Source organism: Heterodontus francisci, chromosome 4 (assembly GCF_036365525.1).
Source record: "Heterodontus francisci isolate sHetFra1 chromosome 4, sHetFra1.hap1, whole genome shotgun sequence".
Taxonomy (NCBI): Eukaryota; Metazoa; Chordata; class Chondrichthyes; order Heterodontiformes; family Heterodontidae; genus Heterodontus; species Heterodontus francisci.
The window spans coordinates 99,877,539-99,898,762 of record NC_090374.1 but is presented as its reverse complement, the minus strand read 5'-3'; the positions used below and the strand labels follow the sequence as shown (position 1 = coordinate 99,898,762).

The 21,224-nt window shown below is 44.3% G+C and overlaps 1 protein-coding gene across 1 annotated transcript in view; it reads right to left on the bottom strand.

The window, feature by feature from the left end:
• LOC137368805 (coiled-coil domain-containing protein 186-like) overlaps positions 1 to 21,224 on the bottom strand; it is a 320,706-nt gene that overhangs the window by 184,546 nt on the left and 114,936 nt on the right. Inside the window, exons 11-12 of the mRNA XM_068029009.1 lie at positions 20,822 to 20,947; positions 6,621 to 6,703 (exon numbers count right to left, since the gene is read on the bottom strand). Coding sequence (XP_067885110.1) covers positions 6,621 to 6,703; positions 20,822 to 20,947 — 209 coding nt within the window. The remainder of the gene's footprint in view (positions 1 to 6,620; positions 6,704 to 20,821; positions 20,948 to 21,224) is intronic.

Genomic DNA, 21,224 nt, shown 5'->3' with positions numbered 1-21,224 from the left:
GTAGCAGCACCAACTAGACCTACTCAAAACATAGAGGTGCAATCTTCCCAGCATTCTTCACACCCGCACTTACCACAGCACAGACTGTGAAACTGACCACTCTCTTATCAACAGCAGAGTGAAGGTGCACCCCTGAAAGTTCCACAGCTCCAATTGTGACAGTCGGCCATGTATCAACATCCCTTGCACAAGCAATGATGCCAAATACCAGCACGTTGCACTGTCACCAGAACGCTGGCCACCCACCAAAGCCTTAACGGGAAGCACCGATGCCGACATCGATGAAGTTTGGAAGTCACTGAGTTCAATCATCTATGAAGCAGCAGAAGCAACATTTGGCTAGAGTGGAACCTGCAAGAAGGGCTTGTTTGAGACCTACTCAGCTTGAATGATATTTGTCATTGATGCAAAAACCAAAGCCTACATGATGCACAACATAAACCCAACAGCTAAGGCACTGCATGACCTGAAAGTAGCCAAGTCAGCCATGCAAAGGAGAGGGAGATACTGCGCAAACAAATTATGTCAAGAAATCCAAACTGCATGTGGCAAAGGAAGTCTACAAGACATGTACGAAGGGAGCAAGAGGGTACTTGGCCCTGCCATCATCAAAGTTGCTCCCCTGACGTCGGCAGATGGTGATGTACTCACCGAAAGAAGTAAACAAATCACCTGTTGGGCTCTACACTGTTGTGGGCCCATGAGCCCATCTTAAGCAGCTTTCAGTGAAGGTCACTGGAGGAAGTAATGTCGCATCACACATGACAAGGGAGTTGTGGGTGTAGTCCAACAGAGTAAGATGTGTGTAGATGTGCTTGCATATATATTCAAGTTAAGTTATAATAAAAACCCACACATTCTTTGGATATTACTTGGAGTCCTGTGATACTTACAATAGTTCACATACCAAAGGAACAAGTATTTTAAAAAATGTTTTATTCATTCATGGGATGTGGGTGCCGCTGGCTAGGCTAGCATTTATTGCCCATCCCTAATTACCCTTGAGAAGGTGGTGGTGAGATGCCTTGTTGAACTGCTGCAGTCCATGTGGGGTAGGTACACTCACAGTGCTGTTAGGGAGTTCCAGGATTTTGACCCAGCGACAATGAAGGAACGATGATATAGTTCCAAGTCAGGATGGTGTGTGACTTGGAGGGGAACTTGCAGGTGGTGGTGTTCCCATGCACTTACTGTACTTGTCCTTCTATGTGGTAGAGGTTGTGGGTTTGGAGGGTGCTGTCTAAGGAGCCTTGGTGCCTTCCTGCAGCGCATCTTGTAGATGGTACACACTGCTGCCACTGTACGTCGGTGGTGGAGGGAGTGAATGTTTGTGGATGGGTGTTAATCAAGCGGACTGCTTTGTCCTGGATGGTGTCGAGCTTCTTGAGTGTTGTTGGAGCTGCACCCATTGAGGCAAGTGGAGACACTCCTGGCTAGTGCCTTATAGATGGTGGACAGGCTTTGGAGAGTCAGGAGGTCAATTACTTGCCACAGGATTCCTCGCCTCTGACCTGCTCTTGTAGCCATGATATTTATATGGCCACTCCAATTCCATTTCTGGTCAGTGGTAGCCCCCAGGATGTTGGTAGTGGGGGATTCAGCGATTGTAATGCCATTGAATGTCAAGGGGAGATGGTTAGATTCTCGCTTGTTGGAGTTGGTCATTGCCTGGCACTTGTGTGGCGCGAATGTTACTTGCCACTTATCAGCCCAAGCCTGGATATTGTCCATTTCTTGCTACATTTCTACACGGACTGCTTCAGTATCTGAGGAGTCGGGAATGGTGCTGAACATTGTGCAATCATCTGCGAATATCCCCATTTCAGATCTTCTGATTGAAGGAAGGTCATTGATGAAGCAGCTGAAGATGGTTGGGCCTAGGACACTACCCTGAGGAACTCCTGCAGTGATGTCCTGGAGCTGAGATGATTGACCTCCAACAACCACAAATATCTTCCTTTACCCTAGGTATGACTCCAACCAGTAGAGAGTTTTCCCCCTGATTCCCATTGACTTCAGTTTTGCTAGGGCTCCTTGATGTCAAGGGTAGTCACTCTCACCTCACCTCTTGCGTTCAGCTCTTTTGTCCATGTTTGGACCAAGGCTGTAATGAGGTCAGGAGCTGAGTGGCCCTGGTGGAATCCAAACCGAGTGTCACTGAGAAGGTTATTGCTAAGCAAGTGCTGCTTGATGGCACTGTCGACGACACCTTCCATCACTTTGCTGATGATTGAGAGTAGACTGATAGGGCGGTAATTGGCCGGGTTGGACTTGTCCTGCTTTTTGTGTACAGGACAATTTTCCACATTGCCAGTTAGATGCCAGTGTTGTAGTTGTACTGAAACAGCTTTACTAGCAAGTTCTGGAGCACAGGTCTTCAGTACTATTGCTGGAATGTTGTCAGGGCACATAGCCTTTGCAGTATCCAGTGCTTTCGGTCATTTCTTGATATCACAAACACTGCTGTGAACTATATTACTGAGAGTCAGACATCTCCCAGTCCCCAGTTGATGCTCTCCTGCAACTTCCTGTCATGGATGAGTGAGATGAAGAACCCTTATCACTGGAGCTCGAGTAGGCCATAGACTGCCTAGCGAACAGAAAGGCACTGGGCAAGAACGGAATCACAGCTGAACTGCTCAAGCACAGAAAGTCCCATCTATTCCACACCTTTAGGACCTTCTCCTTCTTTGCTGGAAAGTAGGCTCTGTTCCACAGGAGATGCATGATGCCAAAATCATCACACTATACAAAAACAAAGGTAACAGAGGAGACTGCAACAACTACAGGGGAATCACTCTCCTTAGCATGATGGGGAAAGTCTTTGCTAGGGTCACACTTAAAAGATTCCATTTACTTGCAGACCGAGTGTACCCAGAAACACAGTGCGGTTTCCGTGCAAGCAGATCTACTGTGGACATGATCTTCTCCATTCGCCAGCTACAAGAGTAGGGAACAGAGTATACCCCTTTATCTTACTTTCATAGATCTCACTAAGGCATTCGACACCGTCAGCAGAACAGGTCTCCACTAGATTTTGGGAAAAATTGGCTGTCTACCGAAGCTCCTCAGTCTTATCCGCTCCTTCCATGACAACATTCACTGCACTGTACAGCTTGATGGCTCCACTTCCAATAGTTTCGGAGTGAAGAATGAAGTGAAGCGGGGTTGTGTCCTAGCCCCATTCTGTCTGGCATCTTCTTCTCCATGCTCCTGACCTTCGCCTTTCCTGCAGATATGGAAGGAGTCCACTTGCACACTAGGCAAGCTCTACAATATATCAAGGCTGAAAGCAAAGAGTAAAACGTATCATATCCTGATCAGAGAACTTCTCTAAGCTGATGATGCTGCATTAGTCGCTCACACGAAAACTCAGCTACAAAGACTCATGGACTGCCTCTCCCATGCCTTGCTCTCCTTGACTATAAGCATCTAGAAAACCATGGTCATGGGACAAGGTGTGGCATCTCCACCCCTGATCACATTAACTAACACCCCATTGGAAGTGGTTAGCAAATTCTGCTATCTTGGGTCCATGGTGACAGACAATCTGTCTCTTGAATCTGAGCTCAATACAAGCATACGGAAAGCTGCTATGACCTGCTTGCGAAATGTGCATGGAATAACACCAAGTTGACCCTTAGGAAAAAGCTGATGGTTTATAAGGCCTGTGCTCTCAGCACCTTACTGTATGGCTGTGAAACATGGGTGACTTACAGCTACCAGGAAAAGAAGCTTAATAATTTCCATCTTCACTGTCTGCGGCACATTATGGGTATATCCTGGCAGGACAAAACCACAAATGTGGCAGTCCTCTCAAAAAGGCAGAGCTCTCAAGCATGTTGGCACTAATCAAACAGAAGTGGCTTCAGTGGCTCAGACAAGTTCGCAGGATGGAAGACAGTCGCATACCCAAGGACCTTCTGTATAATGAGGTAGCTGGGGCCAGACGACCAGTGGGGCGCCCAAAGCTCCGCTTCAAGGATGCTGGCAAGCGTGACATAAAGGCCCTAAATGTCGACTATTGTACCTAGAGGGAAATAGTGACACATCCTGTGGGCTGGCGTGCACTACCACGATGACCAGTGGCTACAGCAGCTTTGGCGTCAATGACAAAACAACACATCGCGTCACTTGGCAGCTTCACATCCAGCACTTGTGGCAGAACCTGATTCTCAAGGATTGGCCTTCATTGCCAACAGCAAAGATGCACAAAGAGAAGACACCCCACTTAAACAGGGAATTACAGACCTGTCAGCCTTACATCAGTCATTGGGAAAATGCTAGAATCTATTCTAAAGGATGTGATAAATGGATACTTGGATAATAATGATCTGATTGGGCATCGTCAACACAGATTTATGAATGGGAAATCATGTTTGACAAATCAGTTGGAATTTTTTGAGGCTGTTACTAACAGAATTGATAAAGGGGAGTCGGTGGAAGTGGTATACTTGGATTTTCAGAAGGCTTTTGATAAAGACCCCACAGGAAGTTGCTTAGCAAAATTAAAGCACGTGGGATAGGAAGCAATATACTAGTGTGGATTAAGGACTGGCTAACAGGCAGAAAGCAGAGAGTCATAGAGTCCATTGTGTCTGTGCCGGCCATCAAGCACCTATCTATTCTAATCCCATTTTCCAGCAATTGGCCTGTAGCCTTGTATGCTATGGCATTTCAAGTGCCACAGAGAAAGGTAGAAGGCAGTTAAAACCGAAGCTGGAGCAAGAAAGCCTCTCTCTCGCTTTCTCCCAAGCCACCAGACCCATGCAAAACACGTAAATCTCAAGAGAGAAAATACTCCGACCTCGAAACAAGTTGAAGCATGAACTTGGCCCCAATGAACAGCAGGATTGACCATCAACCAAAGACTCCGCATTGAACTTAAAGGACTGTGTGAGGCAAGCCTCCCACCTGCCAAGAATGAGGAAAATTAATTTTGCCCCATGAACATTGATCTTAAACTGCTGATGGTGAAGAAAGAACTTGCTTTAAAAAACAATTAGAGACTTCGACTGGAGAGAGACATTAGCATATCAACAGACAAGTACTTCAAAGGACAAAGGAGCTATTCCCTGCTCCAATTTAATCCACAATGGACTTTTGATTACCAAATGTTGAAGCATTCCAGGTTAACTACTAAGAAGGCTGAATACACAAATAGATGTGGTCAGGCCAGTTTAGTCACATTTAGACTGTTGGAGATTTTTTTGAATTTGAACTTCCAACAGGGAATTTGAACTCAGAAGGCTGTTAGCTTCTGGACTGAGAACACCTCTCGCCTGTCTGCTCTCATCTCACTCTCACCAGCTTCGGAAACCATTGAAAACATATGAACCCCAAGAGAAAAAAGTCTCCAACAGTGAACAAGGTTTAAGAAGAATACTGGACACCAACGAAAACCGAGACTACCTACAATCAAGGACCCTACATCGAACTCGAAGCACAGTAAAAAAAACTCTTCAGAGATTGCCTCAAACCTCTCCATTTTATTTTTTCTTCTCTTTTCTGTCTCTATTTGCATGTGCATATTGCGTGTGCATGCTAGATTGGGTGCGTCGCATAGGTGTTAACCGTATTAGAGTTTAAGATTTAATAAATTTCACTTTTCTTCTTTAAACCTAAAGAAAACCTGATGTGCTCATTTCTTTGCCTTGTAATTGGAAATCTGTGAACAGGGATTCACAAAGGGGGATCTCAAAACACAGCGTGTTTAAAATTAAACCCTGTTACAGTAAGACCAGGTGAAGACAGCAAAAGACCTCTAGACATCTTTCTCACCTGATCGTAACAACAGTAACTACCAGATATTGCCTCAAACTTTTCCCCTTTATTCCTTCTACTTTTTCTGTCTCTATCTGCATGTGTGTTTATCTCTAATGAAAGGTCACTGACCTGAAATGTTAACTTTGCTTCTCTCTCCACAAGTGCTGCCAGACCTGCTGAGTATTTTCCAGCACTTTTTGTTTTTATATTCCCTGGAGTTTAGCAGAATGAGAGGTGATCTCATGGAAGCATATAAAATTCATAAGGAGGCTTGATAGAGTTGCTGTTTCCCTGGCTGGAGAGTCTTGAACTAGGGATCACCATTGCAGAATAAGGGGTTTACAATTCAGTACTGAGATGAGGCCAAATTTCTTCACTCAAAGGGTTGTGAATCTTTGGAATTCTGCACCCCCGAGAGCTGAGGATGCTCAGTTGTTGAGCAGATTCAAAACAGAGATTGATAGATTTTTGGGTACAAAGGATATGTGTATGGTGAAGAAACATGGAGTTAAAGTAGAATATCAGCCATGATCTTATTGAATGGTGAAGTCGGCTTCTCGTGCTGAATGGCCTACTCAAGCTCTTATTTCTTATGCTCTATATTCCCCGTCCAATATTCAGCTTATTTGAAGTCAACAGAACTGAAGGGTGGATCGATAAAAGGCAGCTGAGGCGGTAATGCGCTACCATGCAAGACGAATTTCTACCCTATGGGCTTATCTCAATATTTAGTTTACAAACATACATTGTGTTGAACAGAAGAGAGAAAGTTCTCAAATTCACTTCCTAGATTTTATTTTAGAAAACAGCTTCACAAATTTATTTTAGCTTAGCATTAGTTATTATTTATGTACCTCTGGTAATGCACTTTGAATTTCATCAGTCATTAGTAGAGAGCTATTCATTTTCCCTTCTTGAGATAGTTGCTTTGCTTCTCCTGTGTTTGAATGTAAAATAGATATGCATATTAGTGGGACAATCACTAGGAGCATGAGTTAAGTATAAAAACAGAAAAAAAATCTGTAAAACTAGAGTTGGCCATCAGTAGATGAAAAAAAGATAGACTGTAGGGTCAAACAATACCAAAACATTGGGATTTCTTTGATCCTCATCTAAGCTTCAAAGTCTAAGTAAGCTGATCAATTGTTATATTTTGATTTTCTCTGCCAGCATCAAGAGGCCAAGTAACCAAGTATTCTTAGACATTTGACAATGCCGTTCTAATCCAGTTGTTACCAAACAAGCAATAGTCTATGGATGACACTCCCACACTGTGGGGATATGCTTAGCCTTCTTCACCAACTCTCAACAACAACAAAACTTGAGAACAGCAAATTTAGTCAGGGATTGAGCCTGATTCCTGCACTCTGGATTCATCAACATTGTATTTCTGGGCTGGATTTTGTGTTGGAGGCAGGGTTCCCAGCACTGAGCTGAAAAGGTGGGGGGAGCCCTGCCTCTGCCTTTTTGTGCTCCCCTGCCAGAGCGATCCTCCTTTCTTTTTGAATCGAAGTTTTAGGAGGCGGGATCCCCATCCCTTTAAACACTTTAGAAGGTCGGGGATTCCGCCACCAAGAGCTGCCAGCCAATCACAGGGCTAGCAGCTCAGCAGTATCAGCAGCACCACCAGGACTGGTGGCCACTACCAGTACTATAAAAGCCTCAGAGCGAGGCCCAGTGGTGGAACCCTGGAACAGAGGTAGGTGAGACGGCATTTCTGGGACCAGTCCGGAAGGCCCCGGTGAGGGGGGTGGTGGTCATGCAGTCCACTAAGGAGGGAAACCACCCCCCCAACCAAGCCCACACGGCAGAAGCCCCCCCCACTGCTGGTAAGATCCCAGTGGCAGCAGGAAGAGGCCCTTATTTGGCTGTTAATAGGCCTCAAATTGGCCTCTGGGTGGGAAGGCTGTCGTTGGCCTATCCTGCCCCTGGGAAAATTGCTCCGCCCCGCCGTTGCCCTGACCACCCGTCACGATATTCCATCCCCTCCCTTGCTTCTGATCCTGCCTCGGCGGCCTCACAAAATCCCTGCCTTTGTTTCAATTTTAAGATGAAACTAAGAGGGAGAAAAACTCAAATATAGCATTCTAAAATTATTTGTATTTTAAAGATTAAAATTTGAGAGTTAATTTTACTTAAGCAATATTTGCCAGATTACTTTCAAATTAAATAAATTCCTGGCTAAGCATATTACATCTTTTCATTTAGATTTATAATCATTCCAATTCGTTACATTTCAAGAATTCTCCACCCATATTACAATAGGAATATTTTGGAGACAACCATTTTACATGTTTTAATGAAGCATAATTGCATGCTATAGTAATATCCCGTAACCATATAAATAATATGGAAAATGTACAAGATACAGGCCGGAATTTTACGCTGGGCAGACGGGAGATGGACTCCGACGTAAATGTCGGTGCCGATCCCGCTCCCGCCCAGCCAGGGGATCCGTCCCGTATTTTACGGATCCCTAGGCTTCAATTGGCCCGAGGCGGGACTTCCACTCACTTGAGGGAGGAGGTCCCGCCTCAGTGAGCTGCCGGCCAATTAGCGGGCCGGCAGCTCTTAGTCTCAGCAGTGCCACCGGGAGTGGTGGCCACTGCTGGGACTTCAGCCCAGCCGACTGAGGAGGACGCAATGGAACCGGGACAGAAGGTAAGTTTGGGCAGCCTCACCAGAGGAATCGGTCATGCCCTGGTGAGGCTAAGGTGGTCGTCTGGGGAGAGGGGGGGCGTCTTGGATCCCGGGGTTGGGTTGGAAGGCGGGGGTGGCCCTCAATTGGGCACCCTGTGCCTGATTGCCAGCCCCCACCGCCAGGGTGCGGAAAGGCTGACAGCTATAGCTGGGCGGCTTTTCACGTCCCCGGCACACCCGCTTGCCACGGGTAAAATACCCGTGACCACTTAAGGGTCTTGATTGGCCTTGGGCGGGCGGGCTGCCTCTCATGCCCCCGCCCCCCGCCGGACCTCCATAAACTTGGTCGGAGGCGGAATTGGGGCGGTTAGGCCTCCCGGAGCCTGCCGCTCAATTTTACACCGCCCCCACGCCACCATCCGACCTGTTGGGGCGGCGTAAAATTCCGGCCACAGTCTAATATCTTTCTAACAAAGAAAAAATTATAAAGCACTCTTGTAATTAGTCAGGGGTGCAATACTAAAAGAATTTACACCAACCCACACTGGAGCAATTCTTCAAATATGGTACCCCATATTAGTGACAGAATTTTACAACACAGAAGTAAGTCATTTGGTCCATCCATTCGTTTGTGGGATGTGAGTGTTGCTGGCAAGGCCAACATTTGTTTCCCATCCCTAATTGCCCTTGAGAAGGCAGTGGCAAGCCACCTTCTTGAACTGCTACAGTCTATCTGGTGTAGGTACACCCACAGTGATGTTGAGGAGAGAGTTCCAGGATTTTGACACAGTGACAGTGAAGGAACGGCGGTATAGTTCCAAGTGAGGTTGGTGTGTGGCTTGGAGAGAAACTTGCAGGTGGTGGTGTTCCCATGTGTTTGCTGTCCTTGTCCTTCTAGGTAGTAGAGGTCACAGGTTTGGAAGGTGCTGTCAAAGGAGGTTTGGCAAGTTTAGTCCCATTCCCTAGCTGTTTTATTCATCTACTTCCCTTTTTCAATGTTTTATACAAAGGGTAGTGGAAATTGGAAATCTGTCCCCCAAATTGCTGCAGAGGCTGGGTCAATTGAATCTTGCAAGACTGAGATCGATAGATTTTTGTTAGGTAAGGGTATCAGGGGATATGGAGCAAAGGCAGGTAAATGGAGTTCAGGTTCAGAACAAACAGAATGGTAGAATAGGCTCAAGGGACTGAACGGCTTACTCCTGCTCCTATTATAGATTCTGCTTTTCTTACAGTTTCTGGCATGGCATTCTGTATCCTAATAACCCTGTGCATTTAATTTAAAAATATCTCCTAACTTTTTCCTGCATTTATGCTGAATTTACTCTACTATCAAAGAATATCCAATGTTAAAATAAAGTCTATAGATTTGGTTCTTCTCTACATATATTGTCCTTGCATCAGCTTATCAGCATTGAGAGGCAAATGTCTACGGGTAATGCTGCAGTAATTGCCTCCATTGCCGTTGCCTCCATAACTACTGTATCATTTTATTTTAAATAAATTTCAAATGTTATTGTGTCTAAAAATGGCTGTGAATCATCAAAATGAATACCACATCTGTATCACAAACTCCATGACAGCTTTCGTAACCTGCTCTTAATATTGAAGTTAGTCGACACAATTAAAAAACACAGATGGATGAATGACACAGTTTAGCAGGGAGTCTCTTCAGGACTTGAGGACTTGTTACTATTTCAGAATAACTATCTCAAGCTATTTTACTCCCTTGCTAAAGTCCTCCCACACAACATATCAATCTTTGGCCAAAAGGTGGGTAAGTGGTCTGTTCCCAGCCATCTGCCAATGCCTCACAATTCAATTTTCCCTCCGTTCACGCAGGAACAACTAGCTTCTCCTTGTTACTTTCCTCAGAACATTCTTATTTCTTAACAGATAAAAAGTTAAAAATTAACTATATTTCGGCTACTGGCTTCTGTCCAAAACCTGCCCGAAGATCTTCTTCTTAGGCAGTCCCTCGGGAACGAGGATGACGTTCTTCCACTCCAGTGTTGTGGGTCCTTAGGAGACTCAATTCTGGATCTGCACACTCTGTCACAGATGGGGCAGGTGGTGTTTGGTGAGGCGAGTGAATGGGATGCTCGAATTTCCAAACACTCCTTCCACTGTTTGCACTTGATCACTGCCTGGGCATGTTGATGTTGTTCGAATTGGCTTTCACTTTTGCGGATGCTTCTTCTCTATTTTGGGCGATCTTGGGCAAGAGATTCTCACATATCAGTGGAGATGTCACTTTTTTTTCAGGGAGGCTTTAAGGACATCCTTGTAGTGTTTCCTCTGCCCTCCTGGTAACCTCTTGCTGTGATGAAGCTCGGAGTAGAAAGCTTGTTTTCAGGGTCTTGTGTCAGGCATGCGGACGATGTGACCCACCCAACGTAACTAGCTAGCCATGACCAGTGTCTCGACACTGGGGATAGTGACCTGAGAGAGGACACTGATACTGCAAAGATACACAATCAGTAAAGAACAAATTGTTCCTGATTCCAGTAGAAGAAATCTGTAACATAGCTACGATATTTGGGTTGTCCATATAGGCTGTGAAAACTCAACAACTGAATTTCTATTTGTACTATATCTCTTATTCCACTGGTTTCACCTCCTTGAATTTTGCAGGTTTGAGCGTTTGCAAAGGTCTGTTCCAAGAACTGCTAGTGTACTCCAAAATTGGTTAGCCGAAGCAATTTGAGATGTATGAAATATATGCAAATTAATAGAAATATTCATTTAAACTTTTGTGTCCCCCTGCATCCACTGTTAAGAAGTGTGATAACTAAAGAAGTGGTCTTCCTTAAATATTAGGGACATATTTCATTTAAGATGTTCCAATTATTGCTTAGTTAGATCACCAAAATGAAATATGTCTGTTTAAATATGGTTACATCTCAACATGGAAAAGATTAGCTATTTTATGTTATTAAAAAGACAATATTGAATGAACTAACATCATATACCAACAGATTGTGGTAATAAAAAGTCACCTTCACCTGTAGAAATTCTACAAGGAATTTTATTCCTCAATATTTCTTTCTTTAAAGATGAACAGATAGGTCATGTCCAACCATTACCTCCAAAAGCAACAATTAGTTTTGAAACTTTTAATGATATTTTGCTCTGTAAAGCCACAGATAATACCCAGTAGGCATAATAAATGACAGGATAAAAATGATTTCTACTACACTATTGATATTTCAGGATTTTCTAAATGTCCCACTGCAGCCAATCAAGCGATCAAAATGAAATACTTAGTTTCAGTGTTGAAAAGTATAAAAGAAGGAAACAACTGAAAATGTCATTAAAGTGACAGATCATTTGTGTTTTTTTATGAAAGTGTTTGAGTGATTTATCAGCTACATTTTTATAACAAGTTGGAGAACTAGAGCATTGTCCTGTCAGTACAGTGTTTATGTTGAGATTTATACTTACAGTTCTACACTTAATACAAATATATGTCTTTATTAAGAAAACAATGTGTAAGCCTCTCTTTTTTCATCTTTTCTGGTTTTTTGTCACTCCCAATTTGCCAATGAAAGAGGGGGAAAAGCTGACTATAATCAGGAAGTGGCAAAAGCAATGCTTCACTCTAGTATGAAATAGTTTTCCTCAGAGAACCATTTATGCTGACCACATGCAATAAAATCATGTTAAAGCAAAAGGATCACTTCCTGCAGTGAAGGTTACTGGAATTTTGAGTTGATTACAATGCCCTTTTAGACAGAGCTACAGACATTTGTTTTGGGCTGTCTTCAGCAACAAGAAATCTTGTAGGGAAGTGCATGCAGACATGCGTGTAAATACATTGTAGGGTTAATCTTACAAAAGTGCACATCCAACATGGAGTCTCCCCTGCTAGGAGTGCATTTTGGGAATTCAGGCACGTGCCTCTATGATTTTCTATCCATTATTTGAATGATTACAATTTCACTCAATAAACCCTGTAATGTTTCTTAAATTACTGCAGAGGAACTACAAAATTATCATAAAAGCAAAATACTGCGGACGCTGGAAATCTGAAACAAAAACAAGAAATGCTGGAATCACTCAGCAGGTCTGGCAGCATCTGTGGAAAGAGAAGCAGAGTTAACGTTTCGGGTCAGTGACCCTTCTTCGGAACTGCCGTTCTTCAGTTCCGAAGAAGGGTCACTGACCCGAAACGTTAACTCTGCTTCTCTTTCCACAGATGCTGCTAGACCTGCTACAAAATTATCAACTCTTAACATCAGTTTGATTATTTTGGCTGTGTGCTGTCTTGCTTGCCATTTGTTTACTTACAAGAAGCGCAGGTCCAAAGGGAACCAATAAGTGATAATCCTGAATAATAACAAGTGACTGGCTTGAATGAAAGCTTTTACATTCCGTGTGAGTAGTTAGCATGAAGAGGCATAAAAAATTTAGAAAAGTTTTATGCAGAGTCAACAGCTAAAAACAAACACAAAATAAGATAGGCTACATTAACACATGAAAATTGAAGGAATCTATTGGGAAAAAGCAAAATGGACAAAGCAGCTGACAAGTAGCTTCCAGAATCCCTTCTGTGTTGCTGACCAGCACAAGCCTCATTTCACATCTGATTCTTATGCAAATTGTTCCCATGCTAGATTTCAAGTTTTGCAGAACCCCTTTCCGCATAGTTTCTTTATTCATACTCAGGATGTTGGGGGGGGGGGGGGGGGGCACTAATAAGCTCACTTTTGTTATCCATTCCTGAAGGTGCTGGTGGCTGTTTCTTTGAACCACTGCAGTCCTCTGATGATGGTGTTCCCACAATGGTATTAGGTAGTGAATCTCAGGAAAGTGCAGATCTTCAATATGAAATAGGGATAATTGCTTAGCTTTTTAAAATTCATAGATCCTGTTATGCTGCCAGTTTTCAGAACTTCTGCCTGCCATGCTGCCCCAGTCCTGCCCCTGTCTGAATTTAGATAGGACACCTGTGCAGCAATAGGATTTAAAACCTGTCTTAAAGGGAAGTGAAAACATTGGTTGAAGCAGGCCACATAGAGAATGATGCAAGGGGCAACAGAAGAACAGCAAATTTTAAGTGCTATGATCTGGGTGTCTACTAACAGGGATGCACAGCTGGAGAGACTGACTGGAGTCGAGGGCAGGAAATCGATGAAGAACAAGGTTGCACTAGGAATTCCACCTAATCAACCCTTGCAGTTTCTACATGCGTGACACTCTTTCTTTCAGTATCTTGTGGTGCACTAGGACTGTACTCTGTATCCGCTGATCTCGTTTCCTAACCTGCATCACCTGCTATTTACAAATGGACCTTGTCTTAGTGTGCCAGACTTGCCCAAGACTCCATAACCGACCACTCCTGTTCTTTCTGATTTTAGGTTCCTCAAATAGCCTGATATATTAAACTATTATAACAAAAGACTCTGCCCAGACTTCATCACTATTCTCATGTCTTCTTCTCCTATCCCTCACAAGGGAAGGTGGCTCATAACCACCAGGAGTCACACACCGTCAGACCCCAACAACAGACCTCTGACCCTTATGAGGAAACACCCCTGAAGTACCATGCACTTGCATATATTGACAAAAGACCAGTTGCAGCTGCAGGTTTGCATGAACTATCTGCAGTTTTCTTGTATAATGGATTGGGAGTGCAAACAAAATAAGAAACAGATTGGGCACCTCCAAAAGCTGTAGAGGAACTGCTGTGTTTCTTTTCTTCTAGATCATCCAAATCACTGAGGAGGAGTCGAAAGAAAGAGGTGAGTGGCCTTTCATCCTACCAGTTGTATTCTCACTAATGCTATCATTCACCCATTTTTTCCTCGCTCACTATTTCAGAGAAAACCTAGGAGAATGTAGATAGTTCTCTGAAGAGGGTTTTTCACTGGGTGAGATTCAACACAGAAGCATTTTGGAGGGGTCAGAGGCAAAAGGGGATAATTTATTTTTCTTCTTGCTCATCATGTTCTTCATGTTCTGCTCTGATTGTAAAGACAGACATGGGAATGCCCACAGCGAACCCCACGGTTAGGGCTCCATAACAGCAAAAGCCTTCCCTGCTTCAAGGAATATTGCAGATTTGGAGGAGGAGTTTTAGAAGTTTCAGTGCTGGCTGAAATGTTTGATTATTATGAAGTTTCATTTGAATTTTCTTTAGTACATTTCTTCCTCTTCCTATATAAAGTGATTTTGATGCATCACATAACAACACCATTCCGACAATAGTCTTACTTCTAGCTGCTATTTACTTGCAGCAAGTGATTGGAATATCCTTTTGGGGTTCCAGTGCACTTCTAGGGCTGAATGATACTGGCCCCTCAACGCTGCAGGTCGCGGCGCGGGGGCCAGTAAAATACTGCAGGGAGAGGCCCACCTCGACCCGCGACGTCGAGAAGTGCCCGCTGCATATTACCAGTGGCGGTGGGACCTCGGTGTGATCCCCTGCCGCACGACGGCACCACCTCAATTAGCATATGGTAAACGGTACTTACCTTTGCTGATTATGCAGCCCGCCACCCCTCCATTGACACTTCCTGATTTTACGATGAATGGGCGGCCGTCACGTGCCGTCCGTTCACGATTGGAAAAGCCAGCGGGTCCACAGAGGCAGAAGGTTTTGTGGCAGTAGGTAAATTTCTTTCCAGGCATCTCACTCTGCATTCATAAAGGGAGAAGGGAGGGGGGCATTACAGAGGTCTCACTCTGCATACTGGAAGGGAGAAGTGAGGGGGTATACACAGGGGTCTCACAATGCACTCTAAAAGGGAGGAAGGGGGGCATTAAAGGGGTCTCACTCTGCATTATTAAAGGGAGGAGGGAAGGGGGATACACAGGGGTCTCACTCTGCATTCTTAAAGGGAAGGGGTCTGGGATTACTGGTGGGAAAGCTCTGCTGGCATGAAGGAAGGTACTGTGTACCATCCCTCTGTTAACAGTGTATACTCTGTGTTCATTCGTATTTGTGAGGGGTCAATGGCACACTAGGCACCCTGTGTGTGGGAGGGTGCCAGAAAGGGCAGGAGCATTAACGTTGTATGGATGGTGGGGGCATACGATTCAACTGGTAGGATCTTGATGTGGTCATGCTGTGCCACTCTGAGTGTTGGCCAAGATGGGCAATGCCATGGCACGCCACATAGTTGATCCAAGAAAGCAGCTGATGTACCCGTCAACACCAATCCATGCCCTGTTAGGAACCTTCGAATACATCAAGGGTTGAACTTTATTTATCACATGGAAATAGGTATGGCTCATCCTACATTGTGTGATCCTCTGCTCGTGAGGATCTGTATGCCCCAGAGGCAATATCAACAGGCAGGTGCAATGCACGAAGAGGCCTCCGGTCGTGAGCAGCAGCCCCCAAGGGAGGCTTGCCATTACGTTTGCCGTGCATCTACAGGCCCCACATGGCATCCCATCGGATGTCAGAGCACCAGTGTCAGAGGCGATTGTACATGTCGAGAGGGTCTCTGTGCCCTGCTCAAGGATGATCTGCAGCCCAAGGGCTCCGGTGGACATCCCATGCCTTTGTTCCTCATTGTGGCAGCAGTTCTCAAGCCTGATGCCTCTGCACCTTTTTAGGGGCCCACCAGAGACCTTTGTGGGGTCACAAGGTCAGCTGTGCACCGCTGCATCAGGGAGGTCACCAATGTCCTGCACCAGAGGGCCAGTGAGTATGTCCGCTTCAGGACAGAATCTCACAGCCAGGCCCAGAGGGCCATTGGTTCTGGTACCATTGCCGGAGAACCATAGGTTGTAATGTTCATAGACTGCACTCATGTGGCCATCAGGCCTACTGCCAGGCTACCACCTGCAGACATTACCATTAAAGGAGCCCTCTCAACCTAGGTGAAGCTGGTATGTGAACACCGCAGATGCTTGCAGCGAATGTGTGACTGCTTCTTAGGCAGCTGCTATGACACCTGGGTCTTGCGCCAGTCCCGGCTGCCACCCCTGTTCACTGAACTGGCTCAGATGGAGGGATGGCTTCTTGGAGATAAGGGCTATCCTTTGCAGACATGGCTCCCGACACCAGTGAGAGACTCCACCACTGCTGCAAAGGAGAGATACAATGCCAGCCACTGAGCTACATGAGCCACCATTGAGCAGGAGTTCAGCATGCTGAAAGAGCACCTCCAATGCCTGGATGGATAGGATGATGCCCTGTACTACAGGCCGAAAAGGCCAGCTCCTTTCTTTGCTGCTCTGCACAACTACGCACCCAATAGGGGCCAGGCCTGGCATGATGAGGAGAGTTGTCAACAGCATTCCTCCTCAGACTATGAGGACGCTGAGGACCTACAACATAAAAGACACCTGGGAGGGCAGATGGCACCCAGGCTCTGCTGGCAGGGCTAGCAGTGAGCTAGGGATGTACGGAAGTGGCTTATCAGACAAGGCTGTCTGCTCCATCGGAACTGACATGAGCTCTGCAAGCCACACATCAGCCTTGCTCATCTGCTGTGCACCAGTCCACATCTGCCGCATCCCTGTGTAAACCATTAGAGGCAGCAACTGACTGAGCCAATGTCCATGTCACTGCATCCGTGGAGACACTCATGAGTAATGGTGGCATGGCAATGATGTTATTGCATACGTTCGCTCTCCTGAAGGGCCAACAGTGTAAAGGGATGTGACATTGGCGCTACATGCTGGCACACATCATTCGCACAGAGAAAAGGACACACATGTTGGTGAGGAACATTTAGTGAAAGACGTATTTACATTGTTGCGACACCTGTGCATTCCCATTTGTGTCAGTGTGTTCTCTGTAAACCTCTGTAATACCTTTTATGGTCTATTACGTCTCACGTCCTAGAATGTGCAAATTTACGATAATTCACCCAGGTGCGACACGCCTACAAAAAGGAATGTTACACTTGAGTGGGAGAAGAGGATCACAACTTCTCAGGACACTGGGACACAGCAGGGTAAGTATGTGGCAGAAAAGCAGACAGTGCTGGGGTAACTCAGCAGGTCAGGCAGCATCTGTGGAGAGAGAAGTAGAATTAACTTTCAGGTCTGTGAACTTGGACAAGTTAACTCTGTTTCTCTCTCCACAGATGCTGCCTGACCTGCTGGATTTCTGCAGCACTTTCTGCTTTGCTGCCTGATTGACAGTAGCCCCACTCTTCAGCGGTCAGGTAAGTATTTCTTTGACAGCTGTCAGAAAGCAGGTGTTGGGGTGCTTAAAATAGGGCCCCAGCACCTGCTGCACAACTGTCAAAAACTCTTACTGCACCGGATGTCCCGCCTCTCCCACAGGGGGCTCGGTGGTGGCCAGCGAATGTGGATGTCCACAAATGTTGTAAGTGAGTGAAAGAAACTTTTGTTTGCAAAGGACAATATTTCCATTAGTTTCCCATGAAAAGGAGCCATCAGTTTGTCAGGGCACATATGTTCCCAAATAGCAGGGTTCTGAAGATGCCATCTGTGTGATCATCTTCCAGGAGGCTCCTGTACCTCCTCTGCCATCATCACTTGGCTCTCCTCTTCTGTGCACTGTGCCTCCACCAGTACTGCCTGCTCAAGTTCACTATCTGTGTCCTCTGTCAGGATACTGACAATACTGACAAGCTTACTCTTCAAGGGCTATCGTGGCAGGAAAGCAAGAAATGTTAACAAATGCTGGCTGCAATAAACACCACCAAATGAAGCAGGTGATGTTTCAGCCATTATATGTTCTCCTGGTATCCCACAAGCAACATCACTAGAAATTTTGATACGAGTGAATAGAGAAAGATTATTTTCCTTGGTCATTAAGAAAGTGAGCAGAGAGGTTAGGAGAAAATTATTTTTGAAGAAGGTTGTCGCAAAACAAGTAATGCTTTGTCTCGGGGAAAGCATGAGGCAGAGACCATTGCATCTTTTATGCTTATGGGTAAGTATTTGAAGCAGAGGGACATACAATGCCATGAATAGAGAACTGGGCAGTTAGTTATGGATTGCCCTAGCAAACAGCTGGCACAGACATGATGGACCAAATGATTGTCTGTGCTGTAACCCTTTATGGCTCTATGTACGATGGCATTGCACGTGGAGAATCAAAAAATACTGTCATCTTCAGGTGATGTGACATTACAGCAGAGGAAATAATTGGACCAGAGTGTGCTGAGATAACTCAGTCCCAATGTAAAGTCATACATTCTGTCTTTATTTTTATATATTACTTTGAACATTTATTGTTAAATAACAAAACTTATGGTAATTTGGTTATAGGGTACAGTTGATTGAAACGTTGGAATTTCTCTGCAGTACAGACTGAGGGTCTGGGAGATATAAAACTAAGGTGCTACAGTGCCAGTAGTGGTGAATAGTGTAAGTACAGTAAAACATGCTTACACAGGTAGTTTGCATTATAAATGGGGACACAGGAATTTACAAAGGATAAAGTTAACATAAGCTTGATAAAAACGTAATACCAGGAAGCGCACACAAATGCAAAATTTTTAACGTGTTATAGATTAGATTTGATTGGTGCAATTTAAACACATAATTAACTGAAAGAGTAAAATTATTACACAAAGAAAATGTACTGTGCCAATAATATGACACAGCAGAATTCTTTTTGCTTAATAGCATATACCTCATGATTCTACATGATCCTCATTATTATGGTTTATGAACTACTTCAGATGTAGGTCAACCCTGAATAAATATTATTTATCATACATGACATAGATTGGCCAGTTCCTAATTTTTAAAAGCATCCAGTGACATATAGAGTTATAATGTACTGCATTTATCTGCAACAAATTAAAGCTCTTTGATCAGACTAGAATGGGCATTGCAATAGGGTGATTGCTGGGCGTTTCAAACTCAGTCTCCTTATCAGGGTACATGTCTGTTGATTTGTGGGAAGCTAGCTGTTTTTCGTTCCTGACAAACTCCAGTGATTAAAATGTAGTGGCCTGCTCTCCTTCCTTAGATAAACATGACAACTGAAGAGTTTCTAGTGTTGGTAGATATAGTCCATACAGATTGCATTTTAATGAAAACAATGCATTATCTTTGTTACAGACCTCACAAACCTCACCTCATCAATGTATTCTGCCATGGCAGAGTATCAACCTATAAACCAATATCAGTAAAATAATGTCTGCATGTATTTTATATTCTAAATGAGGGTCATCATATTTACAGTATTTGAAAACACACAACCAAATGGTATCTCATATTAACACCCCATATAACTTCTCACCTGATGGCAATTTTGATGCCGACTTATCACCATTCAGAAAATGGCAGTCCAGAATGAAACTGTATTTACACCCATTCACAAATTCCAGTGTGAGTTTAATATACTAATGAGCTGCACACCAGGTGAGCACGGAATATTTATTGAATCTATTGGTTTCACACTGAATTTGGCAACAATGAGGGTCATTTTGTCTTTGTGTGATTGCATAAAATGGGAATTGGTGAACTGAACTCAATGGAAATAAAAATCATGAGGGATGCAAAATGGCCTGCCAATTCACTATTGCCCGGTTAACACTGTCGCTGAATGTCTTCCATTACATCCATTGGGTGAGATTGTGCCCAAATTGTGCACTCCACTCATATGAAATGGATGCATCAGGAATTTGGGAACCTGGCCTGGTGAAGCAGGCTTCTTATAGAGAGATTATTGTTTGCACTGTTGGTTGTTTTATTTACTTGTGTGACTATATTTAGCTCCATTCATTCGTTGGTTTTGCTAGGTAATCTGTCATTTTTACATTGTTTGCCACCTGGAAGGTCAAGGGCAGCAGATGCATGGGAATACCATCACTTGTAAGTTCCCTCCAAGCCACACATCATGCTGACTTGGAACTATATCACCGTTCCTTCACTGTCGCTGGGTCAAAATCCTGGAACTGCCTTCCTAACAGCACTGTGGGTGTACTTACCCCACATGGACTGCAGCGGTTCAAGAAGGCAGCTCACCACCACTTTTTCAAGGGCAATTAGGGGTGGATAATATATGTTGGCCTAGCCAGCGATGCCCACATCCCATGAAAAAAAAAATTCTTCATTATTCTTGGTTTCTGCTGTCACTTAAATAGTACCACAGGATTGATGAGGATGGGAAATCATTTGGGTGTTCCCATAGCAATGTGTGACTTAAGTGAATAAGATAAGTTTATAAAGGGACAAAAAATGCAGGTGCAATGTTACCTGAGGCATTTTATCTGTCCTACATTAAAACCTGTGTTTATAGGACCCTATTTATGCACATGTATCTGGGAATGTTAGAGGAGTCCTATTTTGCTATCTCTCTTTTACAAGACAGGCTGCTGAATGTCATGATGGCAACATTTGGGACAGGGGCAGTTCTTATAGAAGTAAAGCTATCATGCTACTGAATCCTTTCAAACCACATCAGGGAGTCTATAGTGTACACATGTATTAAGCAAATGACAAATGCTGTGGTTGCACGAGGCAATACCTTCATCACATTCCCCGTGGAAAGGCGGCACTGGCAGGAGAGGGTACAGAGCTTCCATTGGGTAGCAGGGTTCCCTCAAATACATGGGCATGGAGGCATCAGAGTTCCTTCTATCAATCCCATGACCTAGATGAACAGAAAGGATTTTACTCAATTAATATTCAGATGGTATCTGATAACAAAACATTATCTACATTCTCTAGGAAGAAAGGAATGGTGGTGTAGTGGAACTGTCAATGGACTAGTAAGCCAGAGGCAATTGCTTTGGGAACATGGGTTCAAATCCCACCATAGCAGTTGGTGGAATTTAAACACAACTCACTCAATTAATTTTAAAAAAGCTGGTCTCAGTAATGGTGCCATGAAACTAACATTGATTTTGGGGCGGCGCAGTGGTTAGCAC